Below are 20,057 nucleotides of genomic sequence, written 5' to 3' on the forward strand. Positions count from 1 at the left end.
ACTCAGGAATCAGGATCCATAAAAGGGATCCGCGTCTGCTGACTCATTGTGAGCCCCGGCCATCTATTAATACCGTACCCCCATCAATCCCTCCCTATTCCACAATTTTATTTCCTGTTCTGTGTCTTTGGGTGCTGTGCAAAACCCTAGCTTCTTGTAACTCCTTCGCATCATCGTTGAATTTCCCCTTCTTAAGAGTAAGCCTTTTCTCCGTCTAATTTTTCTTTCTATCTCTTCTTGCATTATTCTCTATATGGCATCATACGTATGTGGTGTTTGAAGCCCCGGTTTGATTTGTGGGTCTTGACTATCGTATGGATCTATAGTCCCATCTGAGTTTATTTGGTTACGGCAATTATCTAGACTAACCGATGCAGCGGATGTTCTTCGGAGCTTTTTTAGTTTGTTTTGAAGTTTTCAATGAGGAAAAGGAATAGTAGGATTGAAAGCATATATTTTCTTATCATCCAATACTATCCATGGTTATGCAATTGTTTAGAGTAATCTATACAGCGGATATTTGTTCGTAGCTTCTTGTTTGTTTTGAAATTTTCTGAGAGGAAAAAGAATATTTGGATTGAAAGCGTATGTTTTCTTATAATCAAATGCTATTTGGCATGTTTTACATTAGTTGGTTATGATAGTTTGGTTGGAAAGATACCGATTTATTCTATGAACGCTCTGTATTTGGCTTTTATGATTGAATTTTGCGTTCGAGATATTTCTGAGGACTTTGGAGGGAAGCAGTTGCTCTTCTGTATTATTCTTTGACGTGTTTTACCCTTGGTTGGATTCTTTCTACATGCTAATATTTTTTCATCATAAAATTAAACTTTGTGTACGTTCTTTAGTTGTTATTGACAAATTTACCGGGAGCCATGTTTTCCTCGGTGACATATCATCGTTCTCTTCAGTACAATTATTGGTACTTGGCTTGAGAATTAGTTCTAGTTTCTCAGGATTTGTGTAGTGGTATTAATTTCTTTTTGCATTTAACAGATGGCTGCTAAACCACTCTCAACTGAGGCGATTGCACTTACAGAGAAGAAAATGGACATGACACTAGGTTTGTTTGATAGAACTATTGAGTTTAAGGCTTTCTTCTTGCTCCTGTTCGTACTCCGTCTGATGTGCTGTTAAAATCAACAGATGACATAATCAGAATGTCTAAAAATACATCCAAGACTAAGAGGCAAAAAAGAGTTCCAGTAAGTATTTTTTTGGATAATCATTTTCTAGTTTCCTTGTCATGTGTTGACGCATTTAATACTAATGGTTCTTATTATATATGATTCCCATGCCTTTACAGAATAAAGGCCAGAAATTTTCAAACGGTCTTACTCAGGATAAATCTTCAAAGCTGAGACGTTTTATGGACTCAAGGTCTTCTGTCAGACAGGTGTGTGAACTTATGAGGTGTCCTCAGTCCTAAATTTTTAACTATAATTCTTTTTGTGCTGCTACTGTCTACAACTTTTTCAAATTAATTAAAAGGAATGTCCTGAATTTGTGATCAGGGGGTTCTTGCTAAGAGAAGATCAAATTTCCAAGAAAACCAATTTCCTGTTGCAGCGCAGTTTGCACAAAAAGCTGCAGTTGCTCCTCTGCGCAACAGAGCTTCAAATCGTAGTAGGATGGCTAACCAGAATAAAGCAAGGTATTAATTTTTGTTCAACTTTTTATGTCTAGGAACATCCGGGCACTGTACTTTAGAAGATACAGTTGTGTTATTGATGTCAATAATTGCAATTTTTTTTATTGCAGGTAAAACTTGGCCCATCTGTTATAGCGATGACATCGTAGATGTGCCTTTGTGATTTTTTTTCTCTGCAAAAGGAGCCAGTTTGGCATGATGAATGGGAACCAGCCACTTGTTAATGAGATTTCTGAATTGAATGATAGCATTATAACCTTATATCACTGTTCTGCAAACTCCTTTCAGAGTTCGAGTTGATTTAAATCTATTTGTCACTATGGATATTCATGCTAGAGAATTGGAGTTAAGTCATTCGAGTTTGCTGGTGATAAGATTGGAGTATAAATTAGATGGATCCAGTTCACTGGAAACTAGATGCTAAAAGAGATGTGTTAAGGTTGTTTGTTGAAGTACATTTCCCTGAGTTCGAAGAGGGTACCATCAGATATGCTCAGAAGTCCAGACATAGACGGTTTGCTTATTTAGTGGCTGGTTCCCATGGAAAAACAGCTCTGTTGTTTAGAAGCAATATAAATCGTGGCATTAAACTATCTACGGCTTTTAGCTTATCATTTTGAAGGGATGATCCTATGATAGCATTGCATATATGGTTACTCCCATAGACTCCTGCCTTCATGTTGAGTGAGAGTTGTTACTTTTTCTTTGGCTGTTGGTATTCCTTGCTCTTGGGTTCTGATTCTTGCTGGTGTATCCATTCACATTAAATGCGGCATGCTTCAAAATAATAATTGTTCCAAGTTGTGGGATAATGCTGTGGGATGCATGCACGTCCTATGCGATCGTTTATTTAATCAGACCCTTTCATAAATTGCAACGTGCCACTTTTCTATTTCATGTTGACTGATTCTTCATTTGTTGATATTGTCAACCACTGGCCAGAAAAATGAATGGTTTTTTTCTTCATTATAGAATAAGAAATTCTTTTTTACGGCCAAGAATCAGGATATCCTTTGTTGGGGCTTGTCTTTATGAAGTAAAGTTTTGTGGTACACAATCAAGTAAATCGATGGGGAATACTTATGGTTTGGGTTTCATAAATATCATGGGGATGATGCCGCACTCTACGTGATTGAGTTCAAGTTTTCTTAGTTCTCCGCAGATGTGACTTTCAATGTTTTCTGGTGAGGAAAATTGTGCCCATCCCTGGTCACTGTGCAGATAAATTTTTGTGGCCACTACTTGACAGTGATTTGATCTTTGAGGTGAAGACTGGTTCGGTAGCCTTGGGGTTTCTTTCAATGGTCTACCGCATGATATTGTTGTGAAGTTTCCAGTTTTGTACTGTGAAGTTTCACACTCACGATAGCATCCATGAGAGTTCCCAGTACTGAACTGTGCGTGGTCACACAACAAACTGTTGGGTGCTAATCTAAATCCAGATGATTTTCCAACTTGGAGGATTACATGGAAATTATTTAGTTTTGCTCTGAGGTGATCTGGGAATTTGTATCCAGGGTACTATTATCGTTGCGTTTTTTTTCTTTCTTAGTTGGATATAGATAGAATCTGAGGTGAGTGGCTGCACTGCCAACCAAGTGAAAGATTTATTGAGTAATGTTCCTATTACTTGTAATGGTTCATGGTGCTGGGCAATTTGGATTCTGCTTGAAGCTCTTGATGAAGAATCTTCGATGTATTGTGTTTCTACTCTTCAATCATCTTTTTCCTTCCTGGGTGCAGGTTTGGAGCACCAGCGGGTCAGAGAAGGGCTGCTAGTGGAAATTTTGCTCCAAAGGTGTGACTGCATATCTTTTCTGGTCTCGAGTTATATGTGTTACCGTCAAGTGTCAACATTCTGAACCTCGTCAAGGAGAGAATACTTGCAATAATTGTCATTCATGATTAGCTGAAATTCCTACGTGATGAATAGACAGATAAGTAGACATAATGAGTATTTGTGGGTTCATTTGATCGTATGATGCAACTAAGAAATGAACAACTGAGGTGCAAGCGTGCAAGGTTTCATGTGTCTAGTCATTCTTTCCACTGGTTTATTTACATGCCTAGACCATAGTGTCATTAGGTGCTAATGCAAACTGTGGTTCTCTAGCTTACATAAAAGAACCGAAGCTTTCAGTGATCTAGGTAGCTGAGAATTTTGTTGAATTTCTGTTTTTGTTCACAGCAGCCCCGGCCTACTTCTCAGCAACAGCAGCGCGAGGAGGAATTGGATGTGATGCCTAAGCAGAGGCCCCAAACGTTGGATTCACTGTTTGCAAACATGAAGGAGCAAAGAATGAGAGGTCTATCAAGGCCGAATAATAATGTGCACCGCAATGGAGGAAGTGGACCGAGGATCCCCCCATGGGGAAGGAGTCGCTTTGGTAACTAATGTGTTGGCTTGGATGGAAATTTCGTGCCGTCAGAGTGGATGCGTGTTGGAATTTTAAGTGTGCAAATGCTGAACCTAGTTCCTTGTTTTTAAATTTTTTTAGGGTTATGTTTTCTGTTTTCACTTGCATGTTCTTTTAGCAGTTCCCTTGCACGTCCATTGTATATTTTGCCCCCAGTAGCATAGCATTAGCGGGTGACTTAGATGTTGGATATACGTTTCTGGTTTAGAACGAACAATCAACATGCAATGTCCAGCTTCTTTATTTTTTTATTTTCAATTGCAATTCAATGCGGTTGCTTCTCATGGCAGCAAGTTGTTACTTTTCTAGCATTGAAGACATGGGTGATGCTTTTGTTCATTTTAAGTGCTTTTTTATGCTGTTTTTTAGAACTTTCTATAATTTTTCATTGTTGTTAAATTTAATTCTTAAAAATTACTAAAGACATTGGTGCCAATAGCCAGATTTTAATGATGGTAACTTATGACAAGAGGGAATATGAGAAGACCAATTGCGAACTGAAAACACATTTTGGAAGCTTCGGCTCTTTCATCGTAATCTTCACCCACCCCCGGGGGGGGGTGTAGATTACTGACTACTGATATCCTTGTTTTCATTTTCAGTCTTCTCTGTCCTTCTATGCTTCTTTCTCTTCGTCTTTGATCTTCTTCAGCTCTCCTTTTTTTTTTTTTCCCCTTTTTCAAAAGTTCTTATCAGGTTGGCTTGTTGGTTTAAGTTTCGATTTTTGTTTTTTGGTGAACGGTTTAAGTTTGGATTTGCATGCATTGCTTTCATCCCCTTTTCATTCCATTTGACCTCTTACTGCTACCAGCCGTTCCACCCCCCCTCTCTCATTTTCACACGGAGATATAATTTGCAAGTAATATAATCTGCTGTAAATTTAATATTGGTGATGATTCCTGTTTTTAAGGTATTTGATCCCAACGTTGACTCTATTATGCTCATGCATCAAGATTTTAGACTACATCAGGATTACATATATAAAATGAGATGGGATAAGCTGTAGTAATGTGAATTATTAAAAAAAAAAATATTATACACGCCGTCTTGTGTTTTGTATTGTGTGAATTTAATTACTGTTATATCTTCTGCTAAAAAATAATACTGTTATATCCGTGCAAAAATTAACGAGACTTGTAATTTTTACACAGGTATAATTCTTAGTGCAACTAAAATTTCCCCTATTAATAAAATCATAGTTGGATGCTTTTTTGCCCCCATTTTTACGCCGCTGCTATCTTGTGTTCCTGATGGTGATTGCCAATGAATTTCACCGCTCCCCAGTTCTCTACTATTTCCTGACTGTGTTGCACAAGACAAATTAAATCACGTGGGATTTTTTTTGTTATATTTCAGGATTTTTATTGTTAATTAATTATAATAATGATTCAGGTATTTGACTAATTCAATCATTTTTATTGGAGAGAGCCCTCCACCCCAGCAAGACCTACAAGCGCAAAATACTTTACCGATTTTATTAATATCATTATTATGTTCATTCCAAATGAACGGATCATCAGTGAGACAGTTATTAGGCATTGGCATTACAGTGGTCGTTAATCAACGAACTAACCGTCGCCAATAAATTTCAAAAGTTTTATATGATGTATTTATCCTTCTTAACTCTTGAAATTTCACAACGAAGTCCCCTATGCGGAAAAGAACCATCAGAAGCTGCTTCATCCTGTCATCTGCAACTCAACTTGAGACCGTCATTTTCCATCCATAAAAAAATACTCACAAAAAGGAAATCCAGAAGTCAAACGTTGATATATTCCGAAGCTTTCATCCAGCCTTTCCCAACCGCTTCCTTGTATTGCAAGACTTTTATCTCTCTCTGTTTCTGTTTTCATTTACCAGTAGTGGCACCCAAGAGCAGATTAATTGAGATCAATCTTGTGGTATGGCGCAGAACAGATATGTCGTTGAGGTGGAGAAAGCAAAGGAGGCGACGGAGGAGAGGCCATCGGTGGGGCCGGTGTACCGTAGCCTCTTTGCTAAGGATGGATTTCCACCTCCGATCGAAGGTCTTGAAAGTTGCTGGGATGTTTTCCGGTGAGGCTTGTTGCTTATTCTTTTAATTATTCCGGCAAATGTGAAACATGTTGAAGACAAAGTTTTCTTCTTTAGGAATTCTTAATGTTCCTTAGATATGTCGTTTATGATTTACTGTCCATAATGTTTTGAAGAACTACTATTATTATGCCAAACAGAGCCTTCTGCTCTTTCTCATATTACATCTTTCTGGCTTCACAAACTATAGTCTATCATCTATCACTTGATCCATAATTACTTCGTATGTGTTAGTCTGCCTTTTTTTTTTCCTTTCCCCAAAACAAAGGAAAAACCATTATAAGGTCCCAAAAAAGAATATAATCATTACAAAGTCTAAATAATAAGTATTATTTCTTATACTGAGACTTAGGATTAAGATGTATCCTGTACCTCGATGTATTTTTCCGGGTATTCTAAAGTATTTTGTGGTGCGTTCAGCACTTGAAATATTTTTTTTAGGTACGTCTAGTATCGTGAAGTATTTTTTAGTTCATTTAGCATCTCAAAATATTTTAAAGTGTGTCCAACACTCAAAAATATGTTTTTCTGCATCCAGCACAAAAAAAAAAAACTTTAGAGTGTTGAACGTATCTTAAAAATACTTAAGAAATACAAAATATTTTGGGATATTAGATGCATGTTAGAATATATTTTGAGGTGCTCTTAAAACTTATGATAAGATTTCCTGGGTATTAAATTTTTTAAAACCTTTGCAATGATTTCAAAAAAGAAGAGTGATATCTTAGTTTTGATTGTCTTGGCATTTGACAGCACGTCTGTTGAGAAACATCCCAAACAACCGATGCTTGGTCGCCGGGAAATCATGGACGGGAAGGTAAACTCTGTTTCACTGCCAACATTAATAGAAAGTTTTTATATAAAATTATAGGGCATTTTTTATGATGTAATATGTTTAAAAATATACATTTTTTCGGGTTTTCAAGGCATAACTAATAAGATTTTTTTTTGAAATACTCTTAATAAGTTTTTAAAAATTAAATACCAACCATTCTCATATTTCTTTTGTGAGACACCATATTAAATGAAAATAAATGTGAAAAATATTTTCACTGATATTACATTAATTTATTGAAGGTATAAACTATTTAAAAATGTATAAATCTTATAAATTTAGTTTATTACGGGTGGAGGAAAAGGGGGGAGAGAGGGGAATAAATGAGAGAAAACAAGAAAGAAGATGAAATAAGAAATTGAGAGAGGGGTTGAGAATTTAAACAACCACACTTTTTATGTGTACGTGTTTTTTTCACCCTACAGGTTCTTTACGCATATACTAGGAAGATTAAATAATAGAGCTTTTTTTTTTGTTTCAAAAATATTTTTTTACCAATCAATGTACAACTCCTCACGTTACTTTTACAATATAATGCTTCAAATTTTGTAATAAGTAATGTTTAATGTAAAAATAATTCAACCACTTTTATGTGAAATCTAAATGTTAAAAAACGCAGGATGAGTGGTAGATTTCGCAATTTTACTCAAATTCTGTACGAAAACTTTTGAATCGTCATAGAACAAAAAATATTATATGTTATTTTTTAGGTAAAATAATAAAGAGGAAAATAAAATTTCAAAAATAACTTGCAGAATTGGACCAAGACGTTTTAAATAGATCTATAAAATAACCTATGCAAAAACTCACAAAATGACATTAACATCTAAAGTGCGGAAGATGATTAATAAATATAAATAATATTTAAAACACTAAGATATCAAATTTTAATAAGTCGTCATTAAAATATTGGTAATAGTGTAACAATGACCCTCTGACTCAGTTTGGTGGTCTCATCCGTGACCACCGATGCTTACGGTAAAAGGGGGCGGTGAAAATTGGTCAAAAGGCAATCAAGTGTTTTCTCACAATTTCAAATGACATCTAGATCCTTTGGGACTTCTTAATAAAATAATTTTACTAAAGTAAAACATGACATTAGAGCAAGATGTTATGACACACACACATATATATGCATGCACGCATGCTTGAACATGACACAAAACTACCTGTTTTCTTCTTCACCATTTATACTTGTTGATAGATTCCTGGTTATATGCGAGACTGGAAACTCCCTTTTCCTCTTCACTTAGTTATTTTTTATTTTCTTACTTAGGATATATTTGTAGTTTTTTCCGATACTAATTTTTTGGTGTCCAAGTTTCACTGCCACCATTTGATCCCTTGCGGCGTCACTTAATTGACTCATTTTTGGTTGAGTTATGTAGCCTGGCAAGTACAAGTGGCAAAGTTATGAAGAAGTATATGACCTGGTTTTGAAGGCTGGAAATTCCATCCGCAGGTGTGGTTATGGGGAAGTAAGTCATCTATGTCCTTTTAGACACAAAGTAGAGCAAGATTTGCTTTCGGGAATTTTGAAAGTTTTACCTTGTTCAAGCTGAAATCCAGTCCTTGGAATCTCAGTATATGTTCGGAGTTTTCTTGTCTTATGATTTCTATCAAAGAAAAACCTTTTTATGATTTAGAAAGTAAAGACGCCTTACTGATTTAAGAATGACAACAAAGAATCTACATAGGCTTTCTAATCGAAGACAATTTCAAATTCTAGGACGAATTACCACATAGGTAGTAACATCAATCTCAAAAGAACCTTAGTTCAGGATGCGTTGAGGTAAGGCTTCATTAACAATTCAGGTTCAAGGCCGCGTTTGGACATCAACCTCTAAGCCCAAGAACTAAATTTCGATAAATATTCATTCAAGAAAAATCCCTTTGGTGGATGTAGTCAGATTCCCTCTGATACATAAGATTCTCTATTAGAAGCAAGTGCCAAACATATTTGAACCTCTGGAGATAAAAGCAAGATATTACTAGCTCAAGCTCAAGCTTTCAAAAGATTGGAGAGGTTTTTAGAAACAACTTATGGGGTTAACACATATTTCATAGCTAGGGAATATGATTCAAGTCCATTCTGCCTCTGCACATAACTGAGACTTTCTTACATAGACACCAAACTTCACAATCTTACAAACGAACCTCATTACTCGTTACATTCTTTATGACATGAAGCTAAAACTAGTGACATCGACGAGACTATAGTTGACATAAAGGAAACTGACATGAGCGAAGTTAAAATTACTTTTACTAACGCACCTTTATAAAGTAGGACTGGACACAAAGTAAACTGTTTCAATAAAGTAGCTTGGACTGTCTAGATAGTCATAGAGCTTGTCATTATTTTAGCAGTACTTGTGGATAGGCTCTTGATCATGAGAGATTGGAGACCCTCTTTTCTACTTCTCTAGTAGCATGCCTGAGTTGATATTCAAAAAATCAAAATCTTTTTCAGGCAAAAAAAAAAAATCAAAATCTTTTGACTCATATTGGTCAACTAGTTTTAGTGATTATAAATTAATAATGTATATTTAATTATTGGCCAGTAAGTTAGTTACTAGCAATATAGTCCTTGAGTTAGTTAGAAAGATGCCCCGTCACTGAGTATTATAAATAGGCCCATAATGTCACGTAAGGTGTGTGTCATTCAGTGAAGTGAAAATTCAGTCCCCCCCCCCCCAAAAATTTTCATCTTAGACACCTCAGCAGCCGCCAACTAGCATGGCTGCTTAAGCTCAAATACTTGGCATTTTGATGTGACTAATGTTTCTCGTTTGCATAATTGGTCTTCCTTGTGTTATACAGGATTTTGATATCTTGTTCATGCTTATATATTGCAGGGGGTAAAATGTGGTATTTATGGTGCCAATTGCCCTGAGTGGATTATAAGCATGGAGGTATATCTTATTTCGAACGTCTTTTCTTATAATCATGAAGGGTTCTATTGTATTGACATGTTGATTTATGCATGCATCTTTTTTGTTCTATTTTTATCATTATTTCCATTTTAATGTATTTTTCTTTGTTGGATGTAGGTGTTCTTAACTGTTTGTGGTCCTTCTTGAATATGAAAGAGAATATGTTATATTAAAACTAAAATGTGGGCCTTTTTGCACAGAGTCTAAGTTATATTGTTCATAACTTATGTGTAACGTGGCTTCATATAGGTTTTCAATTATATATTGATATACTGATGATAATTTGTTCCTTCTATGGAATGTCTACGTTGCATGGAAAGTTCCACGACAACCATTTGGTGCTATATATGCTTATATGGAGGGAATCTTTGCCCACCTAGCCATGATCATCATATATGTTCTTAATTAGCACCTTTTCTCCAAATGAGTACTTCTTTTATTTTTGGGCAAATTGAAGTCCTGTTAATATCTGACTTTTTCTTCAAAATCGTCAATGCAGGCCTGCAATGCTCATGGACTTTATTGTGTTCCTTTGTATGATACCTTAGGTATGCGCATGCCTTTATCTTGCTTCTATGTGGGTTTGACAACTGAAGTTTCATAGATTGCCATCCTAGATATTATGGGTTTGACAAGTTTGTCATATATGACTCAGGTGCTGGGGCTGTGGAGTTTATCGTATCCCATGCTGAGGTCTCGATTGCATTTGCAGAAGAAAAGAAGATTCCTGAGGTTTGACTATTATATTCATCCATATTATAACATTGTGTTTTTGCCCTAAAGTTCGGTGTAAATAATTCGCTTTTGTTTTAAAAAAAACAGTTATTGAAGACCTTCCCAACTGCAGCAAATTATCTCAAGAGTAAGTTTCTTTTATGCTCAGTTCCTTTTCTTGATTTGCATGAAATAAACAAGTAATCACTTTTATTTCTTTGTTTAGCACTTGTGAGCTTTGGAAAGGTTACAACTGAACAAAAACAGGAAGTTGAACAGTTCGGATCGAAAATACATTCATGGGACGAATTTCTGCAAATGGTGGGTTGTTCATTTGACTTGTAATTTTGTACTGTTGCTTAATCTGCAAATGAAATATGATTCTTCTACTAAATATGAAATAGAAAATCTCTTGTATATGGCAATTTCTGAGTTGTTTTGCTAGTTTGAATAAGTGAATCTTGAGTAGCGGAAAATAATATCTCATTCTCTTCTTTCATTTCATGGCTTCCAGTCCTAATTCAAATTTTCTTACAGGGTCATGGTCAGAGTTTTGATCTTCCTGTCAAAAAGAAAAGCGGCATCTGTTCAATTATGTATACCAGTGGAACAACAGGTGATCCCAAGGGAGTGCTAATATCCAATGAGAATATTGTTACTCTCTTGGCTGGGATCAAGCGATTGTTAGAGAGGGTAAATGAACAAGTAAGTAATTTTCTTCTCAAGCTTCTGCATCTCGTATTTTAATTCATGGATAGACAGAGAAATCCTGACATGTTTCTTCCTTCCTCATAAATGGATTATCTCATTTTACAAAGGAAATATTTTTTCAGTTTTGGTACTGGGATTGTCAGTCTTCAGTTATCCTTTCATTTCATTTCCCAACTCCCTCATTTTCCTGCTTTGCAGTTGACTGAGAAGGATGTATACATTTCATATCTTCCACTTGCACATATCTTTGATAGGGTCATTGAGGAGCTATTTATATGGCATGGTGGCTCAATAGGTTTCTGGCGTGGGGTAAGTAGAACTATATCTCTTCTTATTGAATGAAGGTTCAATAAATTGCATATAAACATTAATGTAATTGGTGCAGGATGTTAAACTATTAATTGAAGACATTGGGGAGTTAAAACCATCCATTTTCTGTGCTGCTCCTCGTGTGCTTGATAGAATACACTCTGGTAATTGTTACTTATATCATGTAGGCGGTAAAAAGAATGCTTGAGTTTGAAGTAAGGGCAAAGCAGCTTGATAAGTTAATTTTGGTTTACTAGTCTTGTTTTTTCTTTCCCATTTTTAATGGGCATTTCTTGCCCCCCGAAAATTGTGAATTAAGAATCTCAATTTTCATTTGATACACAGGTTTGACACAGAAGATTTCTGGAGGAGGCTTCTTAAAGAAGAAATTGTTTAACTTTGCTTACTCGTAGTAAGTCATATGTTGTGACGTTTTACTTGATTCTTAATTATGATAAGCCTGTAATGAACCGTCATGGCCTCATATTTTCCTCTAGATTAGGTTTAGTTTCCTTTCATGATAAAGTTTTAGTACTACACCCCATTTTTTGTGATTCTTGATAGAAATTGCATCATTCTATTGTTGATTCATTCTAAAACTTGGCTGCAGCAAGTTGAAAAACATGAAGAAAGGTCTAAAACATGAGGATGCTGCTCCACTTTTTGACAAATTTGTGTTCAATAAGGTAGCAGGATTATATATATTTGAATCCCCACACTTCAGAGTAGCTGCAGCCTTATTTATATTTCTTTTTGAATAACCAGTTCTTGAAACTTAATCAGGTAAAGCAACGATTAGGGGGCAAAGTACGTCTTATTCTCTCTGGATCAGCACCTCTATCTATGCATGTCGAAGGTTTCCTCCGGGTGGTGTCTTGTGCACATGTCATACAAGGATATGGTATCTCTGGCTAAAATTTTGAACCTTTATTAGCTTGGTTTCCTCTCTGGATCATCGTCATATATATTTGATGATGATGATGTATGTTTATAAAAAAATTTCAGAAGATTGGCTTCACAAATCGGTCAATGATGATGACCTTTTTGAGACTTTTTGTTTGTTTACGTCTTTTTTGTTTTTTTGCCCTGCCAGATTGTTTGTTTACTTCATATCTGCAAGAACCTACGGAGGCTAATGGTTCTGTTAGCAACAACTATTTTGGACATTTGTATCATATTGAATATGGGCCTTAGCGAATGACTAAAATGTTTGTTACAATGAAAATAGGTTTGACTGAAACCTGTGGGGGAACCTTTTCCGCATTACCAAATGAATACGCAATGCTTGGTACAGTGGGCCCTCCTGTGCCAAATGTGGACGTGTGTCTAGAATCTGTTCCTGAAATGGGATATGATGCCCTTGCAAGCACACCAAGAGGAGAAATTTGTATAAAGGGAAAAACCTTATTTTCAGGGTACCACAAACGAGAAGACCTCACAAATGAAGTTTTGGTTGATGGATGGTTCCATACTGGTTGGTTTGCTAATGGTTTCCAGAATCGATGGGGGAATATATACTCTGTTCAAGGGGTTTACTTTGTTGATTTGATTCATAAATATTCTTTTCAACAGGGGATATTGGAGAATGGCAACCTAATGGAAGCATGAAGATTATTGACCGGAAGAAAAATATATTTAAGCTTTCACAAGGAGAATATGTTGCTGTTGAAAACTTGGAGACCATTTTTGGCCTAGTTTCTGCTGTTGAATCCGTGAGTCCTGAATTTAATGGCTTTGGAGCACTACAACAGAGTTATGCCTCTCGTGGCTTCTGAGATTGTCTTTTGATCTAACTTGATACGATAATAATAATAATAATTCAAGATTCAGTTTCCTTTAATGAGCTGAAAATGTTCTTTTTCCATGCTGATGTATATACTTGTTTGTGATTCCTTTTTCAGATATGGGTCTATGGAAGCAGCTTCGAGTCGTACCTTGTTGCCATTGTTAACCCCAAGAAAGAAGCGCTTGAAGGTTGGGCAAAAGAAAATGGTATAACCAAGGACTTCAATTCTCTCTGTGAAGATTCTAGGGCCAAAGCCTTCATACTTGAAGAGCTCACAAAGATTGCAAAGGAGAAGAAGGTTGGTTGAGTTAATATATATATATATATATTTAAATCGTCATTTATCATGTAGTACACACACATGCACGCACACATAAAAACTTTGTTGGATCCTGAATATGTTTTTTTCTTGGGCAGTTGAAAGGGTTTGAGTATATAAAAGCAGTTCATCTTGATCCTGTGCCTTTTGACATGGAACGTGACCTAATCACTCCATCTTATAAGAAGAAGAGGCCCCAGCTGCTCAAATACTACCAGGTAAAATTTCAAGTGTTCTCAAGATTTCTCTTTCAGGTTTTGCCCCATGAATGGGGAAGTTCTCCTTTTACCCTACTCTTAGTTTGAATCATCCAAACAAGCCAAGTAGAGATAAGAGTAGAGATAAGCCAGCCTAGCTAACTTGACCAGACCAACATGTTCCTATATGGTGAACTGCATTGTAATGGAATAGAATGTGATGTAACTTTTGGGATCATTATGCCGTAATTAAGAGGTGAATTGGTACATAACCCCTTTAATAAGTGATGAAAGAGGTAACAGATAAGCTTTATTCATATACTAAAATGTATGTACAATCAGGGATGTTAACCTGACATTTCTTTATGTATTAGGTGAGAAAAACTTAAGGAGATACATCATATAAACTCACATGCTTATTTGTGTGTCTATTTATAGAAATAGTAGTACTTGAATCTGTAGTTTTTTGCAACCAAGCCATTACTTTATTTCTTGTGGAGGCAAACAACAAAAGAAGTTGACAGTACTGACAGCAATTTCTTTGAATGGTGCAGAATGTCATTGATAACATGTACAAAAATGGGAGCAAACCCAGTGCCTAGCTTAGCTCAGGGCATAACTCATGAGATTATTTGCCGTCTGTAATTTGATTGGAGACTTAATATGCTTGTTGTTAGTAACATTATTGTCCTGTCGATTTGTAAGTAACTGTTTTTTATTTCATATGATTGATATTAGGAGGAGATTTAGGAGGACTTTAATGGCTTGATGATTGATATTATCCAGTATTGTATATATACGTACATTATCAAATCAGTGAAATCAATTTCCACAAAACTCTGATCTCATTTCCTCAGATTAGCCCTTCAGATTAAATACACTGTTCCAAAGAGAAGGCTTAACCAAAACAAATTTGAGGCATACAAACAAATTCGCATACATATTTGTGAAGTTTACAACGTTAAATCGCCTCTTCATGGTCAACCTTTGGAGTTAAAATCAACTTAATTTTATCAGCTTGGAAATGAGTATACTGAATTCAGTATGGTATTGTCCATAGCATGTAGTCTCTCTCAACCTGAGTCCAATGAGGGTTAAAGGAACTGGGAGCGGCGGCCATGATTTATGAATACCGATAATAATAATAATAATAATAATAATAAAGATAAATTAATAATACTATCATTAATTAAAAATGTCAAAGAAAATTGAAAGGTCAGGATTTGAACCCTGTTTTTACGGGCAGGCCTTTCTGACTTCAAGAGATTTTTCTTTCTTTCTCATTCTGAGATAGCATATTTAATTTTAAGAAAGATCAATTTTGCACCCCTTCATTTTGCTCTTAAAATAGAGGTCTCTTTCCTTCCTTTTATGGAAAATTTGACATGTCTTTAATTTGAACAGACCACAGTAACTTATTGTTCCCTAGTTCAATATATTGTGTGCGTGTAACTCGGAATATTTTTTTATCAATACCATTTGAAATTGCATAGTGAAAATAATGATTTGATCATATTAAATAAATTGTATAAAATTAGCATAATTCAACATTAGTTTATACTCAACTTTAATAATTTATAGGTCTATTATGCATATGTATTTTTAAGATTCGATTTGTACCCTACTTTAATTTCAAACTATATGTTTCAATTCGAATGTTCCAAATTTCGTATTTATAATTTTGGAAATCTGAGAGGACAGGCGAAGTGGATCCTTTGCAAAGTGGGAAATGATAGCCTACAAAAGATCAAAGGTTTGAGGCCATATAAATATACATACATATACATATAGTTTTTACAAGCTTTGAATTGAACGTCATTATACAAAAAATTAATTGGTCTCAAATATAAAATCTAGTTTGTAGTGCAAGACCGGAGGTAATATTATTGAAGATGCTCTTGGAAAAAGTCAAATTGTAGCAATGCTTATGTATAACAAAACAAGGTTGAAGGACTATATGTGCCCATGAGAGTTTCTCTGGATAAGAACAAGTTCATGATCTGGGATCATTAAAATGATAATAAGGTCAATTCCTCGAGGGTTTTTTATTTATCCCATAATGATGAGAGGCCAAATAATTAGTTCGATCATTTTCTGGTTAGGGGAGAAGATTTGGAGTGTTGGTGTCTTACATGAAAGGATCAAGCTTGACTAGTTCTTTGTTAAGCTTCACAAGCATGATTTTTTTTTTTAAAAAAAAAACTAATGAACTGGTTTATGTAGAAATTGTCCGATTTTCACATGGTTATATGATTTTTTTTAATTAATTAGTCTTATGTGTTAACCGATTTTTTTTTCCTTGTAGAACACTTAACTGAAAAAAAAGTCACCATCGTTGCAACTCATATAAAAAAAGATAAAGCAAAAAAAAAAATCCAAGAAATGATAAATAGAACCAAACACGAAAAAAAAAAATTAGGTAAACAAATAAGTTTATAGAGCATGGTGGAGAATGGTGGTTCGCTAAGCAACGAGAATCCAACGATAATAGTAGTATATAGCTGGCCTAAAACTTATCTTCCAGAATAAGAAAGTCAATGGGTTGAATAAATAAGTATGAAGAGCTAAAATGTACATTAAAATTTTTTCAATCTTAATTAGTGCTTTTATGGGGGCGGGCGGAGGGATCAAGGGACACCAAGGACGGAGACATTGCGAAGAAAATGTAAAATACTACCTCCGGTATTAAGATATTGTTGGATATTATTTTGGTCACCCTAATACATTTTGTTTTTTATATTCACATAATTTTTTTAAAAATAGTCCTTCTAATAATTATAATTTAAACCAACATACTTGATTAGTAAAGATATTTTAATAAAAATATTATCTATTTATTACAAATAATTAAATCTCTTTAAATTAATCAACTAGCTATTATAATTAAGACTGGAAATAGTAAGAAATATCCTCACATTCATACACCATAAATAGTAGATAATGGTGATGATATACGAATACACACATATAAAAGTTTTCCGAGTGCAAAATAAATACTACCTCTTGTCTTTGATATAAAACCTACTTTAATTTTTGATTTAGTCCTATATATAAGATTTCAATCCACTTTTTCTTTTAAATTTATAGTGATTTTTCTAAAATATCTTTATTAATTATAAGAAGTGCCCACTAATGGATAGTTTTATTGTACATGATTAAAGAGGATAGTTTAAAAAAATCAACACATATTTATGATAATTAATCAACTTAATTAACTTTCTTAATCTTTTCAAATTAGTTATCTAACTCTTCTATTAAGAACTGGAAGTAGTATATAATATATGGAAAAAAAAACCTATAAAATTAACTATACAGATGTGACCGCTTTTAAGTTCACGTAGTTTTTTTATTACAACTTTATAATTTTACTTTATTTCTAATTAAGTATTGAGTAATTTTTGCAGGTGAAATTATGAGGTCATAATAAAATAACTATAACAAATTACTCATTTAATCCTTAATATAATACCTAATTAACTAATTTGAATAAATTAAATATGTTACTTAAATTAGCTAATATAATAGGATTAATTTTTAAAAAATTAATAAACATATAAAATAGGTTATATATATATAACTAACTTCTATTCTCAAATTAGGTCTTGCGTTGACAAGTATTAAAAATTATGCAAAATAAAAAGAACCCGTAAATTAATTTTTGCTCATAAATATTTGTAGAAGAATGGGACCACGTTTTAAATCAAAATCAAACATGAGAGGAGAACAAGGGCAAAAAGCCAAAAAGTGCTTGTTTAGGAAATCTTCATAAGCACTTAAAAAGGTATTTTCACAGCAAAACTTATATATATTTATCTCTTAAAAATAAGCTTATCCCAATTTAAGGTTGGGTCCATTTGCACGCTAATACAGTACTCTTCTGTATTTCAATGCTCAATTAAACTAATTTTGTCATTAGCTTGCCGCGCGCTCCACTCTTAAAATGCTAGGGCATTTTTAATTATCCATGTATTGATTTGATTATAATTGTATCACATTTTTCTGTGACTTCGTATTGAAAAATAAATAAATAAAAAGAAATTCACTTTATGAGGCCACCCAAACCTAATCGTTCGTTCTCTAATCTCTACCCTCTCTCTTGTATGGTCCCTTCCTTCCACTGTTTCTAACCAACTACCACACTTTCACATCAACCCACCAATTCCACCCTCCCCTCTATGTGTGTGAGGCCAACCCTTCAATGTTCTCCAACCACCATACCTTCCTTTCTGTTTCTTTTTTTGTGTAAAATGTAGAAAACAATATAATTGCTTTAATTTTCCTTTTCATTATAAACAACTTAGTTTTTATAGTTTATTGACTTAATAAATGAATGGAAGGATTGAATTGTTTCGAATTAAGGCTTCCGAATTTGTATTTTTGATGTTAAACTGAGTTTTGTATGTTATACTCCTCTGATCCTTAATATATGACTTAATTATTGAGTTAATTTTAGTTCTAAATGTAAGATCTATTTATCATATTTATTAATTTTTTTCAAATTACCTTTGTGGATACTCCTTCAACCATAATCAAGTAGAAGAGGGATAGATGATATTCTTCCGGTTTTTAATATAGGATCTAATTGTTGAGTCGGTTTTGGTCTTAAATATAAGACTCATTTCTCATATTTATCAATTTTCTCTAAATTACCCCTATGGATACTCTCTCAACCATGATTAAGTAGAAGAGGAAGAGAGGGTATTAAGAAAGATGATTATAGTATTTTAAGAAAAACATGTCACATTTCTTATAATTAACTAACTTACCTAACTTCCTTAATCTAATCAAATTAGTTAAATGGGTCTTATATTAAGTAACGGAGGAATATTAAGGAAGATGATTATGGTGTTTTAGGAGAAATATATCATTTTTTTATAATTAACTAACTTACCTAACTTTCTTAATCTAATCAAATTCACTAAATAGGTCTTGTATTAAAAACCGAAAGAGTACAAAATACATGATTCAACTTATAATGAAATTCATATTCTGTAACGATGCATGTCTGAGATAATTGATCCCAATTTTGATTTTGTTGTCCTTATCATACACCAAATTTCTGGTTTCCGTTACGATTGCATTGACAAAATAAGATGGATTACGTATTAATCAACCATAACGTTATGAACTATCAAAGACCATGTGCATTATTTTTGTATAATTGTGCTATTCTTTAGAAAATTAAGTCACACGGCACACAATTTGTTAATAACAAGGCTTGTTTCTGGCCAAAAAAAGAGAGGCTCGTAATAAGTTTTGATATAATATCATTAATTATCCCTCTAAAACCAGTGAGATGATATTCGCTTTCTGTACTGATCTGTATTTATGACATTATATATTTGTTATGTTGATAAAATTGTGAAACTCTTGCTGCCCTTTTCCAATATTGACCCCATTCCACTTGTGTATTTCTTTTGAAATCATTTAAAATAAACATTTATAAACACATTTTATATAAATCGAGACAAAAACTTTTCTCCTATATTTATTTTTTATTTTATAAATCATAATTAAAAAATTACTTATATAAACAGGTATGCCATGGGATTGCCAACGAATTTCAGCACCCTCTAAGTCTCTTTTCTGTTGCTAGCTCAAAACTCTAAAATCGTTTCCTTAACCGTGTCACACAGGACAAATGACGTTATATTTATTATTATTATTATTATTATTGCAGGATTTTTATTTGCTAATAATAATCTTAATTCAGATATATGAATAATTCAATCTTAGCTTTTCCATTGGAGAGGGTCCTTCCCACCGGGAACAGAAATGTGAAAACTCGTTTTTCCAATAAATTAATTCCTGGATGTACCGACTTTAACCATATTCCTCAACCGTTTGAGCCGGAAGAAAAAACCACGGAACCCCATCAAAGAAGTTACCTTCAGCCCCCGTACTTTGTTTTTTTGGCGGTAAACCAATTTATTATTACTATTATTATTATTAACTTAATTAAAAATAAATTGAAATCACTAAAGTAAAGAAGAAAGCAGCGACCCTGCTCACTGCTGTTAATTTTATTAACGTCATACCATTAACGATATCATTAGCGTAAAAAGTGAGTAATTACAGCACCAAAAAGAACTACTACCTCCTGTTCTAA

General features: G+C 34.0%; 3 protein-coding genes across 4 annotated transcripts in view; all 3 read left to right on the top strand.

Annotated features, from left to right (window-relative positions):
• Positions 1–4,371, top strand: LOC114731714 (uncharacterized). Of its 2 annotated transcripts, none has more exons than XM_028918954.1 (7): positions 1–197; positions 1,000–1,066; positions 1,150–1,208; positions 1,310–1,399; positions 1,518–1,657; positions 3,398–3,452; positions 3,846–4,371. In XM_028918954.1, the coding sequence occupies exons 2-7, from the start codon at positions 1,000–1,002 to the stop codon at positions 4,047–4,049; spliced, it is 615 nt and encodes a 204-aa protein (XP_028774787.1). In that variant the 5' UTR covers positions 1–197; the 3' UTR covers positions 4,050–4,371. The 2 variants fall into 2 exon arrangements, with proteins under 2 accessions (XP_028774787.1, XP_028774786.1); XM_028918953.1 differs by having other exon boundaries at positions 3–197; positions 3,843–4,371.
• Positions 2,926–20,057, top strand: part of LOC114731711 (long chain acyl-CoA synthetase 4) — a 26,222-nt gene continuing 9,090 nt past the window's right edge. Inside the window, exon 1 of the mRNA XM_028918949.1 lies at positions 2,926–2,929. The gene's annotated coding sequence lies outside the window, so the exon portion shown is untranslated. The remainder of the gene's footprint in view (positions 2,930–20,057) is intronic.
• Positions 5,950–14,785, top strand: LOC114731712 (long chain acyl-CoA synthetase 4-like). The gene is made up of 19 exons (XM_028918950.1): positions 5,950–6,126; positions 6,898–6,961; positions 8,368–8,457; positions 9,835–9,891; positions 10,412–10,460; positions 10,568–10,644; positions 10,735–10,774; positions 10,853–10,947; positions 11,164–11,331; positions 11,536–11,646; positions 11,723–11,810; positions 11,992–12,058; positions 12,257–12,332; positions 12,430–12,547; positions 12,875–13,120; positions 13,219–13,358; positions 13,548–13,730; positions 13,850–13,969; positions 14,503–14,785. Exons 1-19 carry the CDS (start codon positions 5,975–5,977, stop codon positions 14,548–14,550), a joined length of 1,989 nt encoding a protein of 662 aa, XP_028774783.1. The 5' UTR covers positions 5,950–5,974; the 3' UTR covers positions 14,551–14,785.

Source organism: Neltuma alba, unplaced genomic scaffold (genome assembly GCF_004799145.2).
Source record: "Neltuma alba isolate B1F8T4 unplaced genomic scaffold, ASM479914v2 tig00012843_pilon, whole genome shotgun sequence".
NCBI lineage: Eukaryota > Viridiplantae > Streptophyta > Magnoliopsida > Fabales > Fabaceae > Neltuma > Neltuma alba.